General features: G+C 39.7%; 1 protein-coding gene across 1 annotated transcript in view; it reads left to right on the top strand.

Moving 5' to 3' along the window:
- Thsd7b (thrombospondin type 1 domain containing 7B) overlaps positions 1–18,229 on the top strand; it is a 706,540-nt gene extending 688,311 nt beyond the window's left edge. The window contains exons 21-27 of the mRNA XM_027417733.2: positions 415–574; positions 1,712–1,885; positions 1,988–2,083; positions 4,325–4,407; positions 7,134–7,326; positions 11,243–11,330; positions 18,148–18,229. Coding sequence (XP_027273534.2) covers positions 415–574; positions 1,712–1,885; positions 1,988–2,083; positions 4,325–4,407; positions 7,134–7,326; positions 11,243–11,330; positions 18,148–18,229 — 876 coding nt within the window. The remainder of the gene's footprint in view (positions 1–414; positions 575–1,711; positions 1,886–1,987; positions 2,084–4,324; positions 4,408–7,133; positions 7,327–11,242; positions 11,331–18,147) is intronic.
- Positions 18,230–19,158: the final 929 nt, after the last annotated feature.

Genomic DNA, 19,158 nt, shown 5'->3' with positions numbered 1-19,158 from the left:
TGAATCCTAACCTGATCCATGTGAGAAAGGACCAAATTCTGCAAAGGAAAAAATTAGGACAATAAAAGAAAAATTCATGCCCCGGGGCTGTGCATGTTCTCTGGGAGGTGATTGTAGAACAGACTATGTTCTCACATACATGGAGACAAATTATGCAGTTTTTCTCATTTTGTCAATTCTGCCCAAGTCCCAGAATAAATGATCTGATTCTGGGGGCATAAATTCTGAAGGATGTGCCTGCATTTCTATGTGACTTTCCCTGTCAACCCCAGAAGTTCGGCTATGCTTTATTGTCAACCATTGAGAGGGCATTCCAAAGAGAAGGAAGCTACTCTGTGTTGTTGAGGTTTCCTTGGGGACCAAAGCTCTGAGATTCTATCTGGCTAATTCTGAGGGCATCCTTTCTTCTCTCAGGGTGGAGATTGTGGGGAAGGAGTGCAGGTGCGCAGCTTTTCCTGTGTAGTCCACAATGGCTCAATATCCCACACAGCTGTCCATGTTGGGGATGCCCTGTGTGGAGAAGTACCTTTCCAAGAAGGAATCCTGAAGCAGCTGTGCTCCGTGCCCTGCCCAGGTGTGTAGTTCTCCTAATAAACAGTGCCCCGCATGTGATCTTGTTGATTTTTTATTTACACCATTTTTCCCTCAAAAAGCTCTATCATATCAATATTGAATTATTTATTTGATTTAATGCATTTGAATTGTGGGTTTGGCAACATTTTGAAAGATACAAAGTAAGAAAAAGAGTACTGGCTTTGGAAACAAAAACTAAGGTAGAATCTCATCTCCTTTCACTGGCCTCTAGATAATAGGTGGGTCGAGCAATGTTTCCATATTGCCCAACATTCAGAATGCTGACCGCATGTTGGAACTGATGATGCTGAGAGACAGCCTAGCAAGAGTGAGGCAAGAAGCTTGTCAGCTCACTGTTAACAACCAGGTTCTGTGTAGATGTAACAGTTATCATTGGAAACAGAAAATGATTATTTTATTTTAATACTAATAATGCAATTAGCTTGCATTGAATAATTTTAAGTTTTGCAATATTTCCTTACAATACAGTATGTGTATACAAATGGTCATTTACATTTTACATATGCACATATATTTAAATGTGCATCATTCATATGTGAATGTTTGTATTGAAGTTATGTGCCATAAGTATACTCCATATGTTTACATTTACAAATAAATATGACTATGAATAGTATACTTGAGCAAATATTCTTTAGGTAAAACTATCTCATTTCAATGGCCTACTTGTTATTTTTCCATGGTTTCTATGCACGTACATTTTGCTGATCTTTGGAAACCGAGTCATTATAATCTCCCTTTTAATTCTTTCTATTTTTCTTCTATTGAAAATATATTTTTTCAGACACTACATTCTGATTGTGGTTTTTCCCTCCACTAGTCCCACCTAGGTTTTTCCCCACCTACCTTCTAGCAGCCACATTTTACTCTAGTCATGGCTACTATGACTTGAAACAGAGTTATAGCAATCTAATTTTTGCACTCTTTTGCTAACCTAGATTAAGCCATACATTATTTCACCAATAATAGTACTTTCAGACTGAAAGTCTGTCAATACTTGGACCTGCCCGTGTCCCTGTACATGCACCCCATGTCCCTTGTGTGTCCATCCCTGTCTCTGATATCTAGCACCTGTTTTCACCATGTTTCTCCTTCCCTGCACTATGTGACTATCCAGGAGACTGCCATATAACCCCATGGTCAGAATGGAGCAAGTGTGAGTTAACCTGCATCGATGGGAGAAGCTTGGAGACCACGGGCCGCCAATCCAGGTCAAGGACATTCATAGTTCAGTCTTTTGAGAATCAAGACAGCTGCCCCCAACAGGTTCTAGAAACACGACCTTGTGCAGGTACCGAGGTCATTTTTCAGCGCTTTCCATTTGGACGCATTGATGTTTATTGTGTTGGTAAGAGAGATGTAATAGAATTACAGTTTTCATATCCACTTGCAGGTGGCAAATGTTATCACTACACATGGAAAGCGAGTCTTTGGAACAATAACGAACGGACTGTGTGGTGCCAGCGTTCAGATGGCCTTAATGTCACAGGTATTCCTTTCTAAGATTCACACGGAGCCTTCAGAAAGGTCTCACAGTGTGCTTCTGTTGAGGAACTCGCTTACCAATTAAAGCAAGGTTGAAGAGCAGGTGCTTCAGACGTTCTTCCTGGGAGGTTTTCATTAGACCTCACTCCCATTTTTGAAATCAACAATTCTATGTGAAGATTCAGAAAGTATATAGAAGCCAAACAGATCAGTTGAAACACAATAAAATAGACCTAGATTCATGATCTCAGATAAACCTGAAAAAGATGTAGATTGTTTAAAACATCGGTCCCTAAAGTGTTGAAGCATGTACCACCTCAGTGGACACAGAGAGGACTCCACTCGGCATCAGTTCCAGACCCTCAGGCTCCACCCTACTCTCCTCTGCAGTTCAAATTAGCACAGTTGATAAACATACAATTTTCTAATTGAAATGTTTTGGCATTAATGATGCAAAGAAAAAAATCTAGATGCTATGGATGCTCATGTTTACCCTCTGCAGGCTCATTTTGAATGTTTTCCTGGTTAGGGCAATTACTTTATGCCTAAAAATAGTCTGAAGGAAAGATTCCTTATTCTTAAAAGAAGGTACAATTTGATTGTACAAATGGTTTTCTCAATAATTTTAAAGATTTTTTGATGTCTTCTTGTCAAAGCAAATTAAATCGACATTGATTTTACTTTAGTACTGCAACTGACAAACAGCTTATGCAAGACTGGGAGGAAGTGCACAACAGCAGGAGAATCACAGCCCCTCCTTTATCCTGTTTACATGGCTTTACATTATTGGTATTAATCCATAGCTTAATCCATACAGTAATTTATTTTGAGCTACTTTTTCCATTTTTGTAAGCTGATAAAACTAAATACTCTATAAACATGCCTAGCCAGGAACCAAAAAAGGCCTCCTACTCCACAGTGGCCAGAAGCTTACACACTGGTGAGCACTGTGTTGGCACAGTGGACCTTCTCGATGCATGGTGTGAGACCATCAGACAAGTGAGCTGGGGCCATTGGCATCACCTGATAAATACAACTAGAGCCTGACTTTGTTCTTAAAGCTTAAAAGCCATATCCTGTCATCAGTGTGACTTGGAGTAGTCCACTCTGGAGACCCCCAGTTTGAAGACTGAATGTCCTGTCCCCAGACAGGATGGTGAAATAGACAGGTGCTGTGTGGTCATCGCCACTGACACCCACACAACTATTCAATTCCAGGCAATACCTCTGGACTGCTGTGGGCTTTGTGTTTTCCTTTGGTTTTAGCTTTGGTGTCTGTTACTTGTCTTATTTTTCTTTTTGAACAAAGTGACAATGTAGCAGCTTCATTCCCAGGAAATTTCTAAGTCTGACTCTTCCTCTATAGCCTTGAGCCTGAAGTCTTTTTGCTAGCTGCCGCATCATAAAGTGTAATTGGTTGACAATTATGGCACTGCAAAGACCAGAGCCTATAAATTCGACTGACCTCATATGAACACAGTTTAAACACTGCCCTTAAGTGCATCCAACTTCTCAATCTAGTTATCTCAAAACTTATTTCATGTCTATTCTCACTTTGAACCAGTGCAGTACATCGGTGGGTTTTAGAAACACCTCACTACTTCCTTTGACTCCCATATTTAAGCAGCCCTGCGTAAGTGATTACATCTCTGCAAGTGCTGTGTTGAGCATCAGATTGTCCATCCTAGACTTTATGAATTTGCCTCTACACACAGTTAAAGGGGAGGTCCGTATGTGACCGTGTATGTTTGTTAGGCCTGGTTCATATAAAATCCTTGACACAGTGCTTACCAATGTGACGAATGGATCAACAGTGACATTCTTTTACTTGGTTTTCTGAATCAGACTAGTTTGGGCCTCACTGGGCCACCCAGGAACTGGAGAAATATATACATGGAATGAGTCTCTAAGCAGCTGTGTTTGCTGCTGTTGAACCTAATAGAGATTTCATCAATTCTTGTGCTGATCTGGGTGCCCACAGGCTTTGCCCTCAATTATAGACACATAATAGACTCTTGATGCCAATGAACATAGAAAAAGTCTGTAAACGTCTCATTTTAAACACATTCTGGAGTGATTAATAAGCTAGAGTTGTAGCATATGACTGACATATACATTTAAGCCATGGTAAAATAATAATGATGTTAACAATGATAACTATGTCCCCAGTATGAGAGGGGAATAGCAAACTTTTAAATATGATTATCATAGACAAATCTGCAAATAAGTGATATTTCCTTTGTAGGTGGCTGCTCCCCTCAGGCACGCCCTGCTGCTATTCGGCAGTGCATTCCAGCTTGCAGAAAACCCTTCTCCTACTGCACACAGGTGAGTCACATGCTGGGCTCCCCTACAAGCATTATAACTCCAGTGATATTATATATATATATATATATATATATATATATATATATATATATATGTGTGTGTGTGTGTGTGTGTGTGTGTGTGTGTGTGTGTGTGTGTGTATTATGTATGTATGTATGTATGTATGTATGTATGTATGTATGTATATGTGCAGTGAGGTGTGCAAGTCGGCCATAACCAGACCGCAATTTTACGTGCTTACACCGCCATCTAGAGGCACATAGAGGGAGAACAACAATTGCCAAGACTGCAGTTTACCAAACTAATTTATGCTCCATCTACCAAAAACTGTTTTTAATTCACATATGTATACTATTTTTAACCTTCCTGAGCTGTTTTGAAATATATACATGCTGCTCATATTTGATAATATTTTTGTAAATTTTGTTACACTGCAATGTTTATAAGAGTAAAATTTTAGTCCGCTAAAAATAAGTTAAACAAAAAACCATAGCTGAAAAAAGTGCGTGCATGTGTGTGTGTGTGTGTGTGTGTGTGTGTGTGTGTGTGTGTGTGTGTGTGTGCGCGTGCGTGCGTGCGTGTGTGTGTGTGTGTGTGTGTGCATGCATGTGTGTGTGTGTGTGTGTGTGTGTGTGTGTGTGTGGTGAGCATGCACATGCATGCATATACATTTGTGTTTGGGGGTTTCTTTGTATGTTTGTTTGGTTTTTATAAGCAGGATTTTAGTTTTCTTCCCATTCCTTCCACATACTTCTGCTTGAGAACTGATGTCAAATATTCACTAAATTGTAATTAGGGGCTCTTACTAGTTGTAAGCATATATAATATTTTAAAGCTGTGTTGCATATCTTAAGGAGGCAGGTTTCTTCTTGCAGTGTGTGTAGCCTGAAAAGCAATGCAATGAAAGTAATTTAGGCAGTCAATCATATTTTATGACTCTTCTACTTCAAGATGGGTTAATTCTTTACCACAGAAAATACATGGGTAGTGTTGTAATTTAAAAGGTGGCTCCAGAGAGAAAGATGCCATGTGACAGGGTTCATGTGGAGGGGTTTTTTAATTAGAGGAAAGGGAATTGGGAAAGGAGGGAGAAGAGGGGGGAGACTGGCCTCTTCGGACAGGAGGAGCAGCAGAAGAGAAGAGAGAGGCAGAGAAATAGAAGGGGAGAGACAGGCAGAGAAGCAGAGAGAGAGAAAGAGAGAAAGATGGGATGTAGGCAGGGCCCTTTTAAAAGGGAACATAGTGATTATGCACAGGTGGTGCTCTTAGTGGCTGCAGCTGAGGGTGAATCCTGTCAGAACCCCAAGGACAGGTCAGTATACTGAATGTATGCCTGAATACTAACAGGTAGGATTGCAGAAAATAGAATCAAAACAAGAAGAAATAAATTCATTTGGGCTGACAATGTTTGCAAAGTATAAGTTGCCTTCACCAAACCTCATGTTAATAAAACATAAATAACTCTTCCTTAAACCCTTGTCACATAAAGCTCACTGGATACAGCTCTTCTCTCAGACTAACAATAGAGATTCATCTTTTAAAGACATCTTCAATAATACCACCATGTGATAATGTCCACCAACTGATAATGCATGGCATTATTATAGCTTTGTTATGCACTGAACTGTGGGCAGTTAGTTACTGCACTTACATTTCTGGCTGCCAGCTGTCCTTTTGTAGTGCATCAAGGTGCTTCATTCAGTTTTGCTCCTTAAAGTCAAATTTAGTCAACAACTGATGATCCCACTAAGACTAGCTGTTTGATGAAGATTTGCCTAAGTGCTTATAAGAACAGAGATCTGTTCAGAAAATGCCAGAAGGTGAATTGTACATAAGGAGCCATAATGACAGAGTTGTAGAGACTGATAATCACACCCTCTTTCTTTTCTCTGATTTTCTGGTGTCTGTCTGTTAGACTAAGAGAAATTATTTTCTGATTCACTTCCCAAGACAGATAGGGGCCCTTTTCTGTCATTGTTCATCGTAGTCAGCTTGTCAAATACACTCATTACATATGAAAGTGACCAGAAACTGCAGAAGCAAATATAAAGGACACATTGTCATAATGTCAAGTAGGGATGTGTTATAGTGTGACACTCGAGTTACTACAGTGAAGGGTAATTGAAAGAGAGAGGAGGCATCTTATCCTTAAATGTGATTTCAGTAAAGAAACTTTCCTCGCCATGGTCCTCCCTCTTAGGAGCAGAAAGCCAGTCACTAACTGGCTTTAAGCACTAACCACACAAGGTGATAAAGATGTCTAGCATCTGGGATAATGACAGCACTCAGCATCACCTGATTTAGATAAAATAAGTGCACAAACCTGTGGCTTTCTTTTGCAGTTAAAAAGAAAAAGGGAAACTCTGGACAGGCATCTGAAACCAGTGAGGGGTGGTTGGAGATGAAAAGTTGATGAAACGCTATAAACATTCTATGAGAAGAAACAACTTATCAATACACTCTATTCTCAAGGAACTATGATGTCCCATTTGGAAAGTGTTCAAATTATAAGCAATTTAGAAAAACATGGCAAGTGGTTAGTGCTGACATTGGGATCCAGAAAGATGAATTACATATTTGATCTCTATCCCATTGGCAAATCAGGTGCTGAAACCCTCAAATTTCCAGGGCATATCAAATATTAAGTGGTTTTACTGGTGTTTGCATTCTCCTTTATTCATTTGCACAAGTCCTGTGTAACCACAAATGTATTTTCTATGCTTTAGGGTGGAGTCTGTGGCTGTGAGAAGGGATACACAGAGATAATGAGATCAAGTGGTTTCCTTGATTACTGCATGAAGGTGCCTGGCTCAGAAGACAAAAAAGCTGATGTGAAAAACCTTCCTGGGAAAAACAGACCTGTGAATTCCAAAATACATGACATTTTTAAAGGGTGGTCTCTTCAACCTCTTGACCCAGGTGTGTTTCCTATTCAAATAAGGGATGCACATTTTTTTTCAGTGAGCTCATACTGTGACCATCTCTTCCTGTGGAAAGAATGGAGGAAAGGAGGGAAGAGAGAGAAGGAGGGAGGAAGGAAAGAAGGAGGGAAAGAAGAGAGGAAGGGAAGAAGGAAGGAAGGAAGGAAGGAAGGAAGGAAGGAAGGAAGGAAGGAAGGAAGGAAGGATGAGGTTTAGCTCAAAGTTTCTCAGATTTGAGAGTTTTATCTTGTGTCCTCCCATGCAAACATAAACTGTTCTTGTGGATGCTTATTAGCCTGTCAATCATAGTCTAAGAGGTAATGAGTTAAGGAACAAAGTAGTATCTCAGGAAAATGTCTTTTAATTGCAAATTGTTGCTGTTTCTATAACTGGATTTATGCATTTAAATGAAATTAAAGTGGAATTGGAATCGAATCGCAGAAACATACAGGAAATACCCACAGACCTGTTGTGAGTTTGGAGACACTGGGGAGATAGTAAGGAGACCAGTTTCCAAGACAGGCAGACCTTTCAGGCCCCATGGCTTAAACCACCTACTTTCAACAAGTGTGACTTCGTAATGCCTGTGTCTCAGTCCCCAAGCATCCAGCCTCTAGGGCACAGAGTTTAGTGTTTATTATGGACAGGAAAGAAAACGTGCTGAAAGACATCCAAGTGCCTGCTGTTTGTCATCTCACTAAATACTTGCTACCTAAGTGGATGCTATCAGCTTTGGTGGAGAAATTAAGAAAACGGAAATTAGCAAAACCAGGTAATCTCACCAGGGTCACACCAAAGAGTGACAGGGTGAGTTACAAGATGCAGGTAACTAAGACTGTCGTGTGCCACTTCGTGACGTGAACGTTTGTTCACTATGCTTTTCACACTAACCTCTTTCCCAAAGAGAAACACTTCAAACTACCAGGTAATGGGAAAGGGAAAGACAGACAAACCTTGGATAGATGGACCCTAGAAACCTCCTTCTGGACTGGGGTCCTGGTTATTTAAAGTTCCCTGGTGGCATGTTTAAACGAAGAAGAAGAAAAAAAGCAGGGCCCAGGTGTGCAAAGCATGCTCAACCCAGTTGGGGAGGCAGGTTCATGCCCTGACTTCTCAGAATAATCCTCTCACTTCATTCAACCTTTGATCCCCTTATATGCCAAAGATATTTAATAAACATCTCACTTTTAAGAGCATGGGCGGGCATATTTCAGTGGAGGGAAATGATATGCCATGTAGACTTTTCATTCATGACACATGCAACTTCGGGAAGATAACTAGAATAAGGTCACAGTGGGGGTAAACAAGCATATGTATTTTACTAATATTTTTTTAAAAAAATGAATGTGCAGATACACATGTATGCATGTTCCAAACACACGCAACAAAATGTATATGAATGCACACATGTGAGGGTATATAGATAGAAAATATGTGTGCATATATGAATATATGTGTGAATCGGTGTATGTAGACATATCAGCATTTTTGCATGTGTTTTCGTGTGCTGTGCCTGCATGTATATGTTCATGTTTTCATGTGGGGCACATGTGCTTGTGTGAATGCACAAGTATTTGTGTGTACATATACATATGGAGGCCCAAGATTGTCATCGGGTGTTTTCCGCCACCGCTCTCCACCTTGTGGACTGAGGCAGTGGCTAGCAGCTGAACCTGGAGTTTGCCATGTCAGCTGGTCTCTCCACACAGCTCACTCTGAGACTCTTCATCTCTGACTCTCACACACTGGGATTACAGTCAGGTCACCGTGCCTGTCTGACGTTTACATGAGTGCAGTCCTGGGGTCAGAACTCCATTTCGCACATTTGTATGGTAAGTGCTGTAACCATAGAACAATCTCTCCAAAATGACTTTTTAGTCTGCTCAGTGTATAGCAACTTTTAGTTTCTAAAATTATTATAATATTGCACATTATAATACATACAATATGTTATATGTAATATATTATTATAATATTGTATTCTATATGGTTTATATTATATATTAGGTGACAGCATAATCTGAAACACACCCTCAGGGGACACTGAAGCTGTCATAATATATTTAGCAGGCCCACATTTTTTTTTTTTTTGGTTTTTCCAGACAATGTTTCTCTGTGTAGTTTTGGAACCTATCCTGGCACTCGCTCTAGAGACTAGGCTGGCCTTGAACTCACAGAGATCCACCTGTCTTTGCCTCCTGAGTGCTGGGATTAAAGGTGTGTGCCACCAATGCCGGGCCAGGCCCACATTTTGATCTGAAATTTCTCTCTAAAGACTCCATCCTGCACATATTACATGCAAGAATGCAAGTGATTCCCAGGACATGACTGCTTATTTTAACAAATGAGTTACTTGACTAATAAATTTCATTTAGCTGTGGTAAGTATGAAATCTAAAATGATGTTTTCTTATATACAAATGCTCATAATTTACAGTATTATATAATATAAATTTATATAATATATTTCTTAACATATAAATATAGTTTATACATATATATATATATGTATAAACTTCCATAGAATATATATAATCTCCCATAGAATCCAGCCAGTACTACTCATGTACACATAGTTGTGGGGCCAGCCACTATAGTGTGGTCAACCTACCAGGGTCTATATCCTTAAAATACTGACTTTCTCTTCCCCAACAGCCCTTAACTATAAATAGCACATCAGTTGGGGTGGGGCTCTATGCCCCTCCCAGTCCTCAATGGCATGTTGATTGGCTTGCTCTTGTTCAGCTTTTGTACAGGCCACCACAGCTGCTATGCATTCATAGAGTCCTATCCAGACGACAGTGTTTCTCCAAAGTCCTTCCTGATTACATCTTCTGGTCTTTCTGTCCCCTCTTCCATCATGCGCCCTGGACTTCGGGCTTTGGGGGAGGATGTGTTATACAGGAACCCCATTTAATTATTTTCCTTCACCTAATTTCATTCAGAAGAGAGCTTTTGAAATGTGTTTCCTAGTTCTCCTTGCATTCATGTTAAAAGAATGATCTGAGAAGGTTGTCTTTTTAATTGTAGTTTTTGTTGTTATTCTTTAATGTTAGGAGAATGGTGGTATTTTTACATGGCATGTGCAAAAATATGAGCATCTTCAAACAAGTTCAAATATCCTCCAGTGGATTTGCTGAATTAAGGATTGTCAATACCTCATGTTGGGGGTGGGAACTTGGGTTTATATTTTTAGTTTCCGATCTATTGTTACCTTATTTTCTTCTTTGCTGTCATTATTCTTTTATATTTAACAGCAGTCACCAATGTGTAGCTTACAATATGGACATTTGTGAATTTAGGTGAAAAAGAAATTATTTGGCTAAAATTATATTTACTGCAATGCAGTTACACCCTTATAGGCTTTGTTTGTTTATTTTTTGAGACAAAGGTATCCTCAGATTTGGGGTGATCTCTTGAGTATCTGACTGACAACCTAATGTTCTTAAGGGCTAATTTACTAAAAATTACTATAAATTTACTAAAAATTAGAGTGATATAAACTGTTCATATCTAGAAAGTTCATAGCAGCTGGTATTGTATAATTTATATGTTGCTTTAAAATTTATTAGTATAAATTATATCATTTGGCCTTCCCCCTTCCAAATCCTCACTTATACCCCACCTTGTTCTTTGTAGCCTATATTTTCTATTGATTGTTGTTACAATTATATCTATCCCATATTCTTGGTATGCTCAGGAGAGGAAACTGTGGACACTTGATTCCATGGGAGCAGTTCACAGATCATGACAAAACAGGACTAACTTCTCCTAGCTTAGGCACTTATTTCAGATGTAGAATTAATCATCAGCTCTGAGTTGTAACCATTATGTTATTCTTTATATATGTTTTCTCTCCTAAATGTTGTAGAGTTCTGTGTACTAAGGTTGTTTCGTTGTTTCTGTCTTAAACAGATGGCCGAGTAAAAATTTGGGTTTATGGCGTTTCAGGTGGCAGTTTTCTTATGATGATTTTCCTAGTATTTACTTCCTATCTTGTTTGGTAAGTACCAAGGAATGGAAATTATATAATTACTGTTTGTGTGTGTGGCATGTTAAAAGTAAACAATATTTTTAAAACATTGATAAAAATGGTAGAAATCTCAGGACCATAAAAAGAGATTAACAGTTGAAATATGGCACCTTGAATAGTGTTGTTACCACTTGATATCACAACCATGTCTTGGCATTTTTGCACTTAGCATTTAGTTTGGACCGTGGGTTTATGATCATGAGTATGAGGCATCTCCTAGATCATAATGCTGAACTCCACCCCAAGGACCTGCAGTTACTTTCTTTTGGGTGTGGCAAGGATTTCTGCACATACACAAATTCCCCAGGTAATTCTAATCTGTTGTCAATCTGAGAACACTGCTTTAGATAATTCTAGTTATTACATTATTCTTATTATTAGCTCTTTATTGGGCCCCTTTTAGAGTAAATTAACCAGTGGTTCCCCTTGTTAGTACATTTCAAATAACAAAAATAATATTAACTATCCACATCTAATTAGCTGTCAGTTCCAGGGACTCTGCTTTCTAAGTGACTAGTGCTACTACCTACTATCTGGAAATTCTAATTAGTTTATTGTACAGAATATATTTTAGTTGATGAGCAGTTCTTGATACTACATACACATAAATAAATTTGAATACTTTAAAGTATGTGAGGAATATTATATTAGCTCCCAAAGCAACATTTTCAAGGATTTTTTATGAGATCAAAGTGTTATTTGGCTTTTTTCTCCCAACTAAGATATTTATATTCCTCATCAGTCTCATAGGATATTTGAGAATTTTTACTCAAGTTTTAATCCTGACTCAAATCTGTATATTTATCTTCAAATTCTGTTTCCAAGGCTACATAGACTTTTAAATCTTTGCTTTTGGTCAGTTAAAATTGGCGAAGAAAATCGGATGACTTTTATCCCTCTTGCCACCTGTAGTGATCAAAATTGAATTCCTAGAAATGAGATTTCTATCCAGCTAGTATTTCCAGAGTGATGTAGTAGAAAAAGTGCTGTCTCCAGCAGTCATCCACTCTGTAATCAAATGACTGGACCAGCTTAAGTGTTTCAGTTGATAAGTTAGGTGAGTATTGTGGGCATCTAGTCAATAATGAACAAATGTGAGCCTGGATGCTTCCTAGGAGTTTCAGAGTCACCTGCCAACAGAAAGGGTTAGAATGGGGGATGTTCTAAAAGTCACAGTAGAGGACATGAAGGTTTATAGGACCATGTTCTTCAAGTTGCAGACAATAAAGTCCCAGATCATCCATCTGCCTGATGGCAATCTAAAAACAAGTGAAGTCCTCAATAATCTAGATTCTGTTGTTCCCTCTCAATTCTGATACCTGAGATTTAAAAACTAGCATGTAGTTTTTTAATATTTCTACATGTAGAAATGTGCATGAAGATCCATGATATTTCCTTGGATACTTTTCTCCCTTCCCCACAGCTTACACATTTTTAAGCTGTAGTTCACTCTTCCAGCAACATGTATTTAGTAAGACTGCATGTAACTCCAAGTTCTGAGATTCTGGATTCTGGTAGTAAGATTTTTCACCAATAACCAATAACTAGGGGTGCAAAACAGGATTGCTGAGAAGATCTGATTACAAAATACTAGTAGAATTTACAGTGACCAACTTACATTGCATAAAAGACCACGTTTGGATTTAGACATTTCTCCTTCATTCTGTGGTCACATTAGTCTTCCTAAAATCCATCTCTAATGATCACCACCTCTCTTCTTTACACCATGAGTCATGTCTCATTTTACTGATGAAGTCAAGGACATGTTCCATTGTCTAACTGAATACCTAAAGTCTTTCATGACCAAACCCAAACAACTCTCAATTTCATCTTCTGCTATTCCCTGGACCCTTGACAGACTAACTTGTGCTGCATGGACTCAAATCATTTATCTTTATTCTCTCACAGAGGAAAGTGTCTTTCAAAATGGCCAACTTAAGTGATTTTTCTATTTATATGCAATAAAAAATTCACTCAAGTATTTAATATGCTTAATCACTTACCCAATCCCAAAGCCTATGTCATATATTAATATTTACTTTGAGGTATTGAGTTCTCTCATTCCATGGTAGTAACGGTTTTAGGCAGCATTCACATGCACTTTCACGCCTTCCACTGGGCAATCCTGTCAGCCCCTCCATTGGCAATCAGGTTTATTCTTTCCTCTTTACCATATTCATTTCCACGCACATGGTTGAGACACAGCATGTCTGTGACTCTGTGTTGCTGTTTCAGACATTTTACCCCAACAGCCCTCTCTGCCTATTCACTTTTCTCCAGCCACTGTGTTTGTCCTGTGTGTTTATTCACAACCTCCTCCAAATAAAACCTGTCCGGATAACAAAGGCATTTCTCACGGTCTAATCCTCATGTCCCCTTCAACAACAAAGGAAGTTTTCACAACCAGTTCTTGGCATTCCACCCAGGTTTCCAGTAAAACTCAAATTCCAACCTATTTCCTTCTCAAAGGGCCTGGAATAGCTTGTCTGTGTCTCCTCCCCTGTGGCTTTTACTTCATGCTGACAGAATAGGGATTTGCCTAAATATCTGTCAACTTTCTACTGAGCGACAAAGACTTTAGAGAGAAGACCATGTTGACTATGTTTTATGGATTCTTTCACACCACAAATTGGATCATTGTTTATTGAAACCTGGATAAGTGAATGAATAAATAATTTGATTAATAAAAAATGGGTTGTTTTTTAAGATTTTAGTATTTGTGGATAAGTAAAAGTCAAATGCTTGTACATTAGGCACAGAAATAAATACTGCACAGAAACTGTTTTCTTTAATCCTCATGATTGTCTCATGGTATGACTGGTATCACTCTGGTTTTAAAGAGTAGATAACTGAAATACCATTTTTGTGCTAACTGGCTTGTAGAATCAACTCTGTAGTTGGCTAACCCCAAAGTGCAGGTTTCTTCTCCAAGTTCCCTTCCTTGAGTAATCCTGCAGGGTTTTCACATGCAATGTGATGTCCTCAGTTTCCACCTCAGAGCTCCTACATTTCTACCTGTAAAGTGAGCCACAGGCCTGGAGAGACAAGGAGCTGCTTACAGATAGTCAAATACCTGTTTTCACAGCAGCTCATTCTACTAAATGGCTTGTAGGAGCTTTCAAAGATGACAGTTTGGAGATGTTCTGTTTTCCACCAAAATAAAAGGTTTGTGGTGGAAGAATTCCTACAATGTGCCAGGGTTTAGATGTATACTTTAAATGAAAGCAATTTATGATAAATTTGAAAGGACTTCTGAGAAAAGCAGAAAAACAATCTCTCTAAGCATTTCCTTTCCACAAGGACCTTCTGAGCATCCATTAGTGTTGGGGATTTTAAAAGGGCCCCCTGCTGGGGTTTCCCTGGGAATAAACATCGAATAATGATTTATTGAAGCTGCCCACTAGGTAAGCTTGTGGTGAACCTGGAAGACACTCTAGATAACTATGTCCATTCTGGCAACACACTTGGTAATCGACTCACCATCCATGCTTCAGAGTGCTGCCCTGGCTTCCAGAGGCTTGTTTCTCACAGATAGCTGTCCAAACAAAAATGTTCCCTGCTTCCATCAAACTGTGTAACATCAGCTAGCTTAGGGGTGTTCCTTGTGGGTTGCATTCCAAGGTACTTAGAAGTGTCAGCAGCCAGCCTGTCTGCTTTCCTGGATGAATGCAGTCTTTCCCTTTGCTAAAACTCAGATGTCCTCGAAAGAGGCCACTTTAAAATGTGTCTTCTGTGATCTGTCACAGCCAGGACAGCGGCATGGTCTTATGCTGTGTGACTCCGCCAGCAGTGGTGGCTGTTCAGAGCACTCTGTAAGGCTCAACAGGAGGATGACATACATTCCAGGGGTAGATGCTGGCGGGGCCACTGGCAGTGGCAGTTATGACCTGTGTGCAGACCTTTGTGGTCCCTGATTTTGCTTAAGGAAGAAGTGTGATTATGTTCTCCTAACATCAGAGTTTAAGGAGGAAAAAAATAAGAAACATTTATCTTAAAGAAGACATGTTCCAATGGAGCAGAAGAAAAAGGAGCCCGGAACTCCAAAGATAGGCCTGTTAGCTGATGGTTTTTCACAAGAAGGCCATGCACACCTTCCCTTTTAGGGGGCTTTTTAACTGGCCTAGAAGTTTTGTTTGCCACAGCTGCACAGGGACCTGTATTCTAGAGTTTCTAGCATCAGGGAAGGGTTTTATTTGTTTTAAATACTGCAAAGGTTCTTAGATCTTACCCATTCATGGTTGAGATCTTTGGGCTCATAGTGTTCATGGATCACACACTGTCAAATGGGTCACAGTGGATGACTTCCTAACCCGAGTGACTCCAGGCCATGCTCACCAAGGTCTCCAGTTCTCCATTGTACCAGTGGTGGAAACTGTGCTCATAAATCTACATATGGAAGCAGACATGAAAACATCTGTGCACATTTTGAGCAGTTTTTTCCAGGCCTCACTCACATAGCCTAGCCAAGTTTACATGTCTCCCAGGCAATGATTTTATCCTCTCAAACAAATCTAGCCATTGCTGTTCCTTGTCTCTGCTCCCCGGGTCCCCAGCTGTCATCTTTTTTCACCTAGGAGCGTATAGCACATGCAAAACAAGGGCAGACTGCCAAAAGCTGTGGAATCTACAGCTCTCAACCCTCTATTTGTTCCCTGTTCTTACCCACATGGTGGGGTCATGGGGACATCTTTACCATTGCTTCAGAAGAAATTCTGTGCTCACCAAGGTAGATACACAAGGTGTCACTTCCAGGAGCTCCCAACCTGTCCCCTGATTTTTTTAACCACCTTTAAATGCGTGGGTCAGCATGCCAAGGACCCTGCCTCGAGCCAGGCTTATTATCCATGCTAGAAGCTCCAACCCAGCTACAAATAAAGCCTCTGGGATATACATATGATTCAAATGGATAAAGTCAAATTGGATGCTAGTCAAGTAATTTACACAATACCCCTCTGAGAACTGGAAAGGACCTGGAAGGCGGGGGGGGGGGGGGGGGGGGAGTTTGGGCTCTCTGCAGAGGATTCTAAATCAAGTTGCTGCTTCCCATAGGCTTCTCTGCCTGGGAGCTATTTGCTGTAGGCAGCCTGTGGCCACCACTCAGCCTGTGCCCACCACTCAGTGAGAGCTGCCTGCATGACAGGTGCTGCGTGAAGAACCCTGGGAAGATGTTTGGTTCCATTCAGTAAAATTTTAGAAATCATTTTTACCTCTTTAGCTTGTATGGCTTACTTCAGACATCAATCAGAAAAATTAATTTTGCTCTTTAAATTAGAATTTGGGCATTTTAAATTAGGAAATCCTTCCTACAACTGGTTCTGTCCAACTTTTCATATTCTAGTGAATTCAGATAACAGGAAATTCACCTCTCTAGCCAGGGGGTAAAAGAAGCTAACACAGGAGCTACTGCTGGTAGGACTCCATTTGTATGAGATATCCAGGATCGAGAGATGCGTGGAGGCAGAAGGTTGATTAGCAGTTGCCAGGGAACACAGGAGAAGAATCAGGGAACCCTGCTCAGTGATGAAGATGCTCCCATGGCAGATGGTTATGACAGCAGATGACATAGTCATAAATGCTACCACTGCATTTTATAAACTAAAATGTTTCGTTTTAATTTAAATTCAGTCTGAATATAAAATTCAACTCATTTTTCCAGGCAGAAGAGAATATCAGTTCTAACACATACCTCCCTCTCAGGTTTCTGGGACTCATTGAAGGAATAAATATAAAATGCTTAGCACAGACTTGGCACTCAGTCGGCATGGAATAAAAATAAATAATAGATGCTGCTATATACTACATGCCATAGCAATCTGAGAGCAAGAGAGAGAGAGAAAGAGAGAGAGAGAGAGAGAGAGAGAGAGAGAGAGAGAGAGAGAGGAAGAGAATGTATGTTCCCTGATAAGTGCAGAGCAGAAGACAGCTACCCTCTGAACACATGGCAGAGCCAGGCTCTGAGGAGGCAGGGGAGGGGTATGCTGGGGCGGGGGTCTATGTGAAGAAGAAGAGTCCGTGACAAAATTTCAGTTATAAATAAGAAACAAGAATGGAAATACATAGTGGATATCCATGTGAATTTGGCATGTCAGGTTCTTTGTGAGGAGGAAAAGCAGCCTCCCTCTACATGACAAAAGTTGTCATTCACAAGCATACTCACTTTGTTCTGCTAGATTACAGTGGGTTGGTAGCCAAATAAATATCAGTTTTCAGGCCAGTGCAGAAATATGTTTGCTTAAAAACAAGGCCAGAGTAAGACACAGGGGTCTGGCTGTTCGAGCTGCTTAAAATGTTAAACATCTGGGATGTGGAGGTCATGGTAGCTTAGGAATTAGTGAGCAGCAGATGTCTACCTTCCTGTGTGTAAACAGGAACAAATACAGAAAATGGCTCTTCTTCTAAGCCACTTAATCCACTAAACCATTTTTAATATTTTGAAGATAGTGGCTAAATTGAGGAATCCAGGCATACACAAAAATTTGCAGTTTCTAATCATGCTGACTACACATACCCATGTACTATGGGCCCAGTGAAGCTGGGGTCAGTCAGCTTAGAATGGGGAAGTATGAGCTATGATGTTCTCACAAAAATAAAATTTCCCACAGTGCATTTCACCAACTATCTCTCCATTGATAAGAGTCGCATGACTTATTCAAAAGAGAAAATCCACACTTACTAATAAATGAGTCAGTCGTAATTTTCCCACTTGAGCTCACAGTCTTCAAATTGTCTTTGGCAGCTGAAGAAAAGCTCTGTAACCTTTATCTGAAGGCCTCTTTTCCCTTTGCAGCAAGAAGCCAAAACCACATCAAAGCACACCTCGCCATCAGAAGCCACTGACCTTGGCCTACGATGGAGACTTGGACATGTAACTTGAAAAAGGAATCCAAATGTAGACATCAACTGCTGCCTTAAATGCTTTCTCTTTTGTAGCTCTCAGACTTCTCAGTTATTTGAGGAATCTCATGATGTGATACCTTGGGCAGAATACAAATACTGCAAAAGTACTAGTGCCCCAAATTCATTTGGACATGGAGTCAAGGATTACTGGGTCTGCCATTTTGTTTTCAAGTTGTTTGTGGGTGTGAGTGTTTTACTTTTTTGGTTTTCCCAAGAGGCCTGAAAACCCTTCTCTTCCTGTTTGAAAATGAGAGGAAGAAAACATGAAGGATTTCCCACAGACTTGAGTAAACTTGATCTTCAGCCGCATATTGACAATCCACGGGAAAGTCCAATCAAGGCATTTACTGTAAATGGCGAGTCTGACACTGTATTGTTACGCACTATATTAGTGCAGAGTCCTTATTCCCATACTTCAACATGAGTTTTCTAGAGTTTACATTGGTTCAAAAACTTTCCAATTGGATTGCCTATTTTCATGAACACAGAGAGAATGGGTTACCATTTCTGAAGTTATCTGAGTTTTTACCTTTAAATATTGTATTTTATTTTGTAGCCATGGGGATGATGGCACTTTGTGGACTGCATCTATTGAGACAGAAGAGTGTGCATTAACAGCTGGACTAGAGTAAAATGGGTGATTTCTGGATGAAATGTGTACTGAGTGTGACCAATGAAGTAGGTGATTGTACTGGAGAATGAGGTAGACTATTTGATAACTAAAACTGTATTTTAACAAAAACGTAGCTATGTAGATATAGCATTAACCACACACAGTTGTAATTCAGTTTAATGTTGACCAAAATATGCTTTTGTAATTTCAATTTTCTTATCTGAATATTTATAAATTATTTTGAATTTAATTATCTGACCTCATTTAATATACATTGAACACCAATCC

Source organism: Cricetulus griseus, chromosome 5, assembly GCF_003668045.3.
Source record: "Cricetulus griseus strain 17A/GY chromosome 5, alternate assembly CriGri-PICRH-1.0, whole genome shotgun sequence".
In the NCBI taxonomy this organism is placed as follows: Eukaryota; Metazoa; Chordata; class Mammalia; order Rodentia; family Cricetidae; genus Cricetulus; species Cricetulus griseus.
This window is presented reverse-complemented; position numbering and strand designations above follow the sequence as displayed.